Source organism: Pinus tabuliformis, chromosome 1_2 (genome assembly GCF_031772625.1).
Source record: "Pinus tabuliformis cultivar Carrire ecotype Pingquan chromosome 1_2, CPIR1, whole genome shotgun sequence".
Classification (NCBI taxonomy): Eukaryota; Viridiplantae; Streptophyta; class Pinopsida; order Pinales; family Pinaceae; genus Pinus; species Pinus tabuliformis.
In genome coordinates, this window is record NC_142298.1 from 994,360,604 (window position 1) to 994,372,403 (window position 11,800).

The following is an 11,800-nucleotide window of genomic DNA, read 5'->3' on the forward strand; positions in this document are numbered from 1 at the left end:
AAAAGAGTGAGGGCACACTACATCATAAAGAGTTTTAACTATCAGACACGTGCTAACTCATCGATTAGACCATCATTAGCACACTAGAACATCTCATTCGATGCCTACTAACAATTATCATAGCTCCAAATTCAACCAAAAAAAAGCATTATCTCCAAGCAAAAATTTAAGGTATGTAACCCCAACACATTGAAAACTCCATAATCGAAGTTGTTTTCCATACATATCCACAACTTGTTGAAGGTCTTTAACCAAAGAATAGTAAGTTGGCTTTAATAAATCTGCTACAAAATGAATATGTCAATTTTCGAGGAGATTGATATCATTGAGTGCGCCCATTCCAAATTCAACTTTGATAAGGTAATTGAAAAGCCCCCCCCCCAATAGGTCATATATTTTTGGGGAGTAATGGCTTGCACCTGACTGTTTGAAAGGCACTCACATTTAGTGTTTTCCCCTCCCCTCACCCCTAAATCATAGCCTTACTATAACATTTCTTCATGGAATCAACCCATTAAAAGTGAAGAACCTTACTAGGAAATGATATGCCATGAATCCTCCTGAAAGAGATGAGTGCCTTAGGAAGTCAATTTGAATAATTGGTAGAAGTTATTTGATCTGTCGGAGTGTTTGTCCCTAGTTCCTTTTGATAAGCGTGAATCAATATCCAATTAGGAAATTTCAATATTTATTTCATATAAATTTGGACTGTAGGTGTGCCTCCAATTCAAATAGATGTAAAGAGAGTTATTTCATGAGTCCTCTCTCTAGGTTGGAAAAAAGTGATTGATTTTATCAATATATCGACTAAAAAATTGAACCATGAAATAGCTAACATAGGTGTTGATTTCTTTCGTGTAATACCAATTATCAAAGCTTCATTGGCCAATGTTGCTAGATCTTATGTGTTAGAACTTGTGATTCTAGATCCAAAGTCATAGTGATAGGATCATTAACTACTTCATATAAATACATTGACATCCTACTTGGATAAAATTTGTGACTAACATTGTTATCCTTTCCTTGAGTGAGCAAATATTTACCTTTGTGGATGTAAATACTTCTTGATTTGGATTGATGTGAGAGTACAACTACATTTCCATAAGGAATATCTAGGATAGCTCAATTGGTAGAGTAGAGGATTGAAAATCCTCGTTCCACCATTTGAAATATGGTTCCTAGAAAGATGTCAATATCCATGTATCCATAGCCATCCATATATTTTATCTAGATCTATTCTACTAAGAGAATTAGGAGTTCCTATCATTATGCATGACTATATGATGAGAGGTTTTACTGTAAATACTTCTTTGGCTCATTATTTCTGAGACAACGATCCACTGCTTCACATTCATAGTCGGATGCATGCAGTTATTGACAGACAAAAAAATCATGGTATGCACTTTTGTGTATTAGCTAAAGCATTGCATATGTCTGTTGAAGATCATATTCATGTTGGTATTGTAGTAGGTGACTTGAAGGGAAATGAGATGTCACTTTAGGGTTTTTTTATTTATTTACTACTTGATCATTTTATCAAAAAATACCAAATTTGTGGTATGTACTTCACTCAAGATTCGGTATCTATGCTAGTTGTTATGCATATAGCTTCTTGATGTGTTCACATTTGGCATATGCTTGCTCTAACCAAGATCTGTGGGGATGATTCTATACTATAGTTTGGTGGGGGAATTTTGGGACACCCTTAGGGAAATGCACCTATTGCAGTAACTAATTGGGTTGCTTTAGAAGCTTGTGTACAAGCTCATAATGAAGAACACGATCTCGCTTGTGAAGGTAATGAAGTGACTAGTGAAGCTAGTAAATGGAGTCTTGAACTAGTTATTGCTTGTGAAGTATGGAAGGAGATCAAATTTTAATTTAAAGTGATTGATCACTTGTAATCTAAGTTGTCAGAAACGATGATCCTCATTTTAGGGATAGAAACCTGAACGATCTGGCCTGGAAATAACATGGATTTGTATCAATCTCGTTTCATTTTTTTGGAAACGCAATTTTATTTTTGGAAATGGATCCTTGGCGTTTTTTTATTTTTTTTAAAACATTTCTGAAAATCTGGATCCGTATCACGATTTTTGGATCCGTATCACAGAAATCATGACATGGATCGGGAAATATCACGATTTTCTAGAAACAAGTCGCCTTTTGAAACCCTTCAAGCCAAAAACAGTAAGTAAGTTGACGCCGGGAACAAGCAAATCGCTGTGGAAAAAGCATTTAAACCTAACTCGCAAATCGTCGTGGACAAAAGTTAAAACCTAACTCGCCGCTTAGTGACATTTTCATTTTCCATTGGATTCGCTGTGTAAAATGTTGGAGCCCGCTACCCGTTGGACTGGAAGTTGGAACCCGCTACATGCTAGAGAATGGAGCGATGACTCACGAGACAGTAGAGTCAAGATAGTCGAGTGACTAGAAGTTGGACTGGAAATTATAGTGTGACCCTGGTGAGAATGTTAACGTATGCATGTATGGTGTGAAAGTGATATTGTGCTTCAAATATGCCTGTCCATTTGATTGGTTTAATAATGGTAATGGCTTTACAAAGATGAACCATGTGGGCTTGCATGACATGGTGTTTGTCACACAGTTGCACTGATCTACTTTCACCCTAAAATGTTAGTATTCTGTTTGATCTTTGATAATTTCGGGTATGCATTTGCCTACAGAAAATAGTTCCAAACAAATTAGAGGATATATATGTTTTTTGGTTTGCATATTTGTTCTAGAACCTATTCTTTCCTCTTGACTTTCAAGCCTTTGAAAATTGTGTTTAATTGTATGAATATCTTATATATTGATGAACCTAACTTGCATTGGAATGCATATAGGAACATATATAGATATAAAACACAATGGATATGGTAACTCTTCATAAAACTCAGACATCATATGTAATGAAAGGACAAGCATCTATATAAGATACATGAATGTATATGAATATAGAGATAATGAATACTATATTTAGAATCATTCATGTCATTTATAACAATAGAATTAACTAACTGAAAAAGTCAAATACCGTTTGAATATAGTTCTATTGTTGATTGAATAAGTCTGGAAGTCTGAGCACATTGTTGATATGAACTTAGATTTCCCTTGTGACAACTCAAAATCTATTCACTACCTTAGTGATGACATAGGACTGTGTATTAATATTCTTGGGATAAGCAAATCTACATGCTTTATTGGTGGAGACTAAGAAGCGTTCCATTTTCAAATGCCAATTTACTGTGCATACCCTTATCTCGATGTGCAGAATTTGAGATTGGAATCATTTTAATTTGAAGTAGAAAGTGATGAAATAAATTTAAATGATTTCCAATGATTGGATTGTTTTTCCATCCTATTTGCCTTTCCATGTTTCTTTACGCCTTTAAAGCATCTCTTATAATTTTTAAGGAATAAAACGTGTGTAGATTGCATTGTGACCCATCAATTTTATTTTGCAGTTTCATTTACATCATCATCATGGCAACTTCAAGTTCAGGCATTCGTGAGGCAAAGGAAGTGGAACATAAAATTGAATCTGTCTCTAAAGTTGATCCAAAGTCACCACTTTGGAAATATGTAACTATTCTTGGGAAGATCCGAGGAGGGTGGTCATTGGCATGGGTGTGCAGTGAGTGTAACAAGGAGTATAATGGATCATACACCCAGGTTAAAGCACATTTACTTGGGTTAAAAGGCAATGGGATTCGAATATGCAGTGGCCCACCTAAAGAGAATGGGACAGATGGAAATGGTTTAAGCAAGGCAAAACTTGCAAAATATAAGAAAGAACAAGACGAGGCAAATGCTAAAGCAAATGAGGCAAATCCTGCCTCTCAATTCAAACAACCAAGGTTGGGAGCATCTTCATCAAAGCCTCCACTTCCCTCTCATGGAATTGTCAGTTCAAAGTGGTCTAATTTGGGACTGCTTGAAAGGAGTTTTAATAATGATGCTCGAGAGATGGTAGATGCAGCTACAGGTAAATGCATCTATGCAAATGGCCTTCCCTTTAACCTTGTGTGATCTCCTTACTAGGAAAAGATGATAAAAACAATGAATTACGCCCCAAAAGGGTACAAGAGCCCTGGATATGAGAAGGTCTGCACTACAATGTTGAGTGTTGAGAAGTTAGATTTGGAGGCTAAATTAAGCCCCATTCATAATTCATGGCGCATTTTAGGGGTGTCCATCATTTCTGATGGATGGAAAGATCAAAGGAATAGGCCTTTGATCAATGTGATTCCTCAGAGCCCAAAGGGGGCAATGTTTTTGAAGGCAGTGGATTGTGACGGGCAAATGAAAGATTCTCAATTTATTGTTGGCATCTTGGTTGAAGCAATTGAATTGGTGGGGCCAAAAAATGTTGTCCAGGTAATAACTAACAATGCAATGGTGTGTAGAGCAGCAGGCCTAATTATTGAAGGCAAATATCAACACATCTTTTGGACGCCTTGTGTTGTACATTCATTGAACCTCATGTTGAGCAAGATGGGAAAGAAAATTGAGTGGATTCGAGTTATTTTTGAAGAGTCAAAAGAAATTGAAGCCGTCATCACAAACCACCACATGTCCCAAGGCATCTACAGGGAATTTGCGAAGTTGGGGCTCCTTAAGGTACCTAAACTTTAAAGTTTATTTCAAAAATTCTAATTTCTATGACTTTAAATTCAAATATGTAAATTGGATTCTCAAGTGTCATGATTCGTGAATCATAATAGTTATTCAATCAAATTATGATTTTTAATTTATCAAAACATTGGCAATTTGGCACTTGTAGGTTGTCGAGACTCGTTTTGCTTCTCACATCATAGTCTTAACAAGGCTTATGCAGGGGAAAGAAGCATTACAGTTAATGGTATGTAGTTCTCTTTGGAATCAATGGAGGCAATCCCAATCTGATAGAGCACAAGCAGTGAAAAGGTTGGTTGTTGATGATGAATGGTGGGATAGGGTGGAGTACCTCTTGGCATTTACTAAGCCAATTGTGGATTTGCTCCGTATGTTTGACATAGATATGCCTAATTTGGGAGAGGTGTATGAGGACATTGATTCCATGATAGAGAAGATAAGGGTGGTTATAAATGCCAAGGAGAATGACCCAGATGAATTCTTTTACAGAGAAATAAAAGATATATTGACCAAAAGGTGGAACAAGATGACCACCCCATTGCACCTTTTGGCCTATGCAATGAATCCAAAATATTATGTTGTAGAGTTGCTAAGTGATCCAGAAAGAACCGCATCAAACAAAGACCCAAAAGTCTCACAAGGATTTAAAAAGGATTTTAGAAAGCTTTTTATAGATCCTGAAATTGGGATTCAGATTCGTGCAGAGTTTGTTCATTTTGTGGGATCAGAGGGTTGGGGCTCTGATATTGATTGTATGCGGGACAAGAGGGCATTGAGTCCAATTGATTGGTGGAACTACTATGGTGGAGAACTTCCACATATCCAAAAATTGACCATCATGAGCTTGTCACAAGTTGCTAGTTCCTCTTCAGCAAAAAGGAATTGAAGTACATATGGCTTCATCCATTCAATGAAGCGAAACAGATTGGGCTCTAAGAAGGTGGAGGAACTAGTGTTCATTCAAACTTTCGCCTTTTGTCACACAAGAGAGACGAATACAAATTTGGGGCTACCAAATTATGGTGATGTGGAACCAAAGTTTTTTGACTTGGATATGACGTTGAATGCCAAGTCTCATATGACTTTGTTTGATGAAGAGTCACCAATAGGTGGATTTTCAAGTGGACATGGCAGCAATGCTCCCTGTCCCACTTCTGGAGAGGATGTGGTTCTTAGTGACAGGAATTCGATTGAAGACATATTTGATAATATGTAAATGTAATTTATGATGGTGTTTTAACTTTTAAACTTTTGAACAATGAATATTGAATACCATAATATGCCATATGAATTATGAATAATGATAGTAGACTGCCAATCATAGTTCATTTTGTACTTTGTACTATGTAGTGTGCATTATTAATTTTGGTGATGATGTTGTAACTTGTCATGTTGATGATTGAAATTTGAAACAAAAACTTGATGATATGTTGAATCATGAATGTTATAATAATCATTAATGATGATGACAATGTTTATGTTGAATTGATGATGATGATAGATGATAATTGATTATGTATTTTTAGATATAGAATCTAGATTCTAAAAGATGAATGGTAATATGAAATTCTTATTTTGTTATATATATGTGTGTGTGTGTGACGTTTTCTTGTCGTATCATATCCAAATTTTTTGAAAATTTGTCGTATTTGTTTCAAACCCATCATCCGTATCCGTTTCAGTGCAACTTAGATATATATATATATATATATACATACAAAAATAGTTGATGTTTGTTGCATCGAGCAGGTACTTCTACATATGTCTAAGTGTCTGGATGTGCGGAAGTCACCTAATTGACCTTTAACCTTAGTAATTACTTTAATTTCTAAAGTAATTGAATTTTATAAGATAAAATGAGTTAATCTAATGAAGTGCAGAAGTTATTTGCATCAGTGAATTATATTAATCTCAATTGTTGATCTAAAGTGACGTTGAGATATAATCTCAACCGTCAATCACTTTGGAGATTAGGGTTGTGGATTCAGTGAGTAACTCAATCTTATAAAAGGAAGGATAGGATAAGGGAAAAGACACATCTTTGAGCAGAAGACACAATGAGATAGTGAGATTTCAATGATTGGATGAAGGACTTTCATTATGGTTCCTAGGAAACAAGAAAATCGCCTCTCAAGATAGGGTTCTAATAGATATAGAACTTCAAATACTCAAGGGCACAACTTTTACAATATTGCACATAATGTTATTATGACCCCAATTAGAAAATGGAGCCAAAATTCTGCGTATGATGGTGCCGGTGGTTGATCTAGTGGAGGGTAAGAAGTAAAAACCTTCGAGGTGACTAGATCTAGGTTCTTTGATTATAAGAGTGTTAGATCTATTAAGGGTGTAAGATGTAAACCGTAGAGGTGATTAGACTTAAGAGTGCAATCATTCAGCTTTGATATCAATTGATATGTGCATAACACCCATGAATAAAAGAAAGACACTCGCACACAAAAATGTAAGAGACCAAATATGCAAGTATAAAAGAAGATTGTCAAAACTGTACACATATCCATACACTTGTAATGCTAAATATATATTAAGTACAAAAATTGGGAATGATCAAGTTTGACCATGTCCACAATAAAATACAATAAAGTGCTTGACTGATCAAATTAAATTAAAGAATAGATCACCCAAAAGAAGTAAGGATAAGGTACAAATATAATGCTTCTTTACTTTTACTAAGTTTCATCATAGCCACCTCACTGTGCTTGCTTGGTAACAATGAAATATTTGTTTGATTATAAGAGTGTTAGATCTATTAAGGGTGTAAGATGTAAACCGTAGAGGCGATTAGACTTAAGAGTGCAATCATTCAGCTTTGATATCAATTGATATGTGCATAACACCCATGAATAAAAGAAAGACACTCGCACACAAAAATGTAAGAGACCAAATATGCAAGTATAAAAGAAGATTGTCAAAACTGTACAAATATCCATACACTTGTATTGCTAAATATATATTGAGTACAAAAATTGGGAATGATCAAGTTTGACCATGTCCACAATAAAATACAATAAAGTGCTTGACTGATCAAATTAAATTAAAGAATAGATCACCCAAAATAAGTGAGGATAAGGTACAAATATAATGCTTCTTTACTTTGACTAAGTTTCATCATAGCCACCTCACTGTGCTTGCTTGGTAACAATGAAATAACTTTTACAGAATGAAGGTGATTATAACCCTTCTTCATTGAAGTAATTCATGTGATTTGTCTTTTTGTAATGAATGCACCCTTGCCTCATCCAGAGGACTTTTGGTATCTCAGTGGAGCTCTTGCTAGCTGACTAAGTTTCATCATAGCCACCTCACTGTGCTTGCTTGGTAACAATGAAATATTTGTTTGACAGAATGAAGGTGATTATAACCCTTCTTCATCGAAGTAATTCATGTGATTTGTCTTTTCGTAATGAATGCACCCTTGCCTCATCCAGAGGACTTTTCGTATCTCAGTGGAGCTATTGCTAGCATAGTAGCAAGATTTGGCCATATTGGCCTTTACGGTACGGAAATTTGGGAGCAGTACAAAATTCGTTGAATTTTCCATACAATATGGATATGGTACAATCAACATTTTTTTTTTAATATTTTTGATAATATACCTTCTGTCTTTGATACTTATTTCTCCATAAACAAAACAAAACAAAACAAGGAAAAGAAAAAGCGAAAATCCCCAACATATTTGAAAAAAGTACAAAAAATCTAAAAACCAAATTCATGTCTTTGATACTCGTTGCTCCATAACAAAAAAAAAAAAAAAATCCCCAACATAAAATAAATTAAAAATCTAAATAAACCTGGAAATCAAATTGCCTCAATTTTCAAGGAATGAAATTATTGTTTTTTATTTATTGCATTAACCTGAGGCTGAAATTCTTCCAAAATTCAGAACAAAATTTATGTTTTCGTATCCAAGAGATGTATATTTCCACTATAGGAGCTGTACTGGGTTTCTTTTGTTACGTATTTTTTCTGTACCAAACCGTATTCAAATTTGTATTAGTATTTAAATCTTGCTACTATGATTAACAGGGATCATGGTTTCAACTGAATGAATTTTAGCAACAACACAAATCTGTTATTGGGGTTTAGTGCCTTAATTGAAAGGGACATTTAGTGAAGTGTCATAGAGCCCCGCAGTATTATAGAGAATTTATGTTGGTTTCTTAAGGCACGTGTAACGAATACTACCTAACAGAAGCAGGATTTCTCTTTGGCAAACATGCAAGGCGCAGATTGCTAGATGTTTCTCAATGCGTAAACTTTTACAATTTTACAATCTCTCAATGGAACAGTGCAACCAGTCAGGATTTCAGAATTAATTCCGGAGCTGTCAAGGATGATGGAAATTTATTTCTGCAGTCTGCAGGGAGCATTTGTCTGTAGCCCTGATTTGAAAAGCAATTTAGTAACCTACTTTTAAATTGTGTACACTACATAAGCAAGATGACAAAGAATAGGCTAAAGGGCAAAGGGCATCACCGGGTGAAAGGCATCCAGATTTATGTTATGAAGTGAGTACCTCTTTGAACTTCTAATTGCACCAAGAGTAGCAAGGTGCACTCTAAGTCCAAGTGGAAGTGGAAAAGATCTGTCTCATAACATGTGTAATGATATTAATAAATCAAAGTGGAACACAATTTGATATCTGAGTCTAATAAAGCCAAAAGAATAAAACTAGTATAAATTCATCTTAACCATTGTTGTTTAAGTAAAAATCTTTCAAGTAATGAGATGTTTTCACATGGAATTTTTTTTATTCCTAATATACCCACCCAGGGTTAAGATGCATATATGCCAGTTGGCAAAATAAAAAACTAGTTATCTAATCTTAATGGTTTATGTTAGTTTGTCTGTGCTGCTGCTCATAATTACATGTTAGTTTGTCTGTGCTGCTGCTCATAATTACATTGACATGCGTAAAGAAATATTTTTTTAGTTGTTGGGGTGAGAACCTATTTTCCAATCCAAAGTACGTGGGTTCAATAGCAAATAGAGCATCAGTTATCTATTCTATAGGAACGTATATTTGTATCAGGCACAATTCCAAGAGTATTTTGGTTCAGTTAAACTAACAATGCAAAGGCTGTATTTTTTATTGGATATTGTTATTATTTGTTCTTTCTGATGTGCAATTGTTTTCCTGTTGTGCAGTTTATGATGTGACAATTGGTTACAAGTATCGATGGCCTCTGTTCATGGATAATGTCTTTGGAGTTGATCCCGCCGAAGTACATCTTCATATTCGTCGTGTACCCCTCAATGAGATTCCTCCCAGTGAAGATGGAGGTGCCGCTTGGCTTATTGAAGCTTTTCGTCGTAAGGACGAGCTGCTTTCTACTTTCTCTAAAGAAGGTTGCTTCCCCGGCTCTGGCAACGAAGAGGAACTTCCTACCTTCAAGTGTTTTTTCAACTTAGCTGTGATGATTATTGCCACGGGCTTCTTTTCCACTATCATTATTTTTTCTTCCATGTGGCTAAAAATATATCTTGCGTTAAGCTGTGTGTATTTTGCCACTGCAACCTACCTCAATTGCAGGCCAGCACCAATACTAGGGTGTCTAAAGGGATGAATGTTACATAGTAGTACCTTCATATCATCAAGTCAACGAGATTTGTGACTTGCTAATACCTTTTATGCACACCATAGGAAATACTTATCATTAATTTTTTTGATTGCCTGTTGTGTAAACGTGCCTTCTCTGGCTTCTGATTAGAAGGATGCAATTCAGTATTCTTGATTATTAACATGGCTAATGGTTGTATCATAGACAGCTCATATATGGAACGGTTTTTTTCACCCTTGCATGTGATGAATAATATTAATCTAGAATTTTCTGAATCCACATTGTCCTACAACTCGAGCGAGATTGCAATGCTCTGCAACCCCATTATAGGAGATAATTCTATTTGTTTTCATATAAACTTAAGTTTTATTAGAGACTAACCAACTGATTCTCTTACGCTATTTACGTTGTCCAGTTAAGCACCATTTGAGTAAATTATGAAATATCTGCATAAAGTGGGTTTTTTTGTTCTAAATAATGTACAATCGTAGGAAAACTTAGTTTTGGTTGTAAATAATGTATAATCATATAAGCAGTTCATAGTGAAGCTAAAATGACGATGGTGAGAAAACGGGTGATTATTATAACAAATTTTAAGCTTTTACATAATTTCCTCTTATTGATTAGATACAAGATCCATTTTAGGCCAGGATCTATTAATCATTGAAAATGAGGCCTAAGAATTTTAAGCTTTTACATAATTTCTTCTTATTGATTAGATACAACATCCATTTTAGCCTTGGATCTATTAATCATTGAAAAAAAACCTAAACCTTTTGGTGTTTAGGTGTATTTCTTGGATTTCTCTTTACATACCTCATCAACACTAAGCTTTGGTGTATTAGTCTACACTGACAGTTTCACTAGGGAGGCTATTCTCAAATGTAGGGAACCATCCTTGGATTCCCCATGATAAATCTCATCTAAAATGTGTGAGTGCACTTGACTTCTCTGGATGCAATAAACAGTTTTGGCAATGTTTTTTTGCTACATTTAGTATCCTTTGATTTTCTTTAGTGTTCATTTTTTTAAAACTTGAATTTTCTGAGTATTGGCTTTGTGCCAACTTTGAAGCAAATAACATATGGAAGATTGCATAGAGTTCCACATGAGAAATGGTATTTGATTGATGCTATTCTACATTTTGCGATAATGCATGATTTGTTGGTATCTTTAGTGTTACACACAAAAGAAAAATATAAAAGAATCGGAGCATTTTTTTTCATTGAGCCTAGAGGCTCATTCTACAACCCAGTTTGAGGGACATGTGTAAGTATGTCACGTCCACAAAAAAATAATAAAAATAATTTTCGCTCATGTCGGTCAAATAGAAAAAACAAAAATTAAATAATTATATAAATAAACAATCAAAAAACTATTAACACAATAATTAACTCAATTGTTGATATTTCACTTTCACTCTTCAAATAATAAATACAATATTTGGATGTCCATCTTAAATAATATAATTTTATATAACTTTACAGAGATAAAATAATAATAAAAAAAAAATTATTTCTCTTATAAATATCTTAGTATGGAACTTAAATAAAGTGTGAATATCCATATTAACT

General features: G+C 34.6%; 1 protein-coding gene across 4 annotated transcripts in view; it reads left to right on the forward strand.

The window, feature by feature from the left end:
- Positions 1 to 10,501, forward strand: part of LOC149209399 (putative 1-acyl-sn-glycerol-3-phosphate acyltransferase 5) — a 246,179-nt gene extending 235,678 nt beyond the window's left edge. For all 4 annotated transcript variants that reach the window (XM_089396357.1, XM_089396354.1, XM_089396355.1 and 1 more), the window contains one exon: positions 9,814 to 10,501. In XM_089396357.1, the coding sequence (XP_089252483.1) occupies positions 9,814 to 10,232 (419 nt within the window). In that variant the 3' untranslated portion in view covers positions 10,233 to 10,501. The remainder of the gene's footprint in view (positions 1 to 9,813) is intronic.
- Positions 10,502 to 11,800: the final 1,299 nt, after the last annotated feature.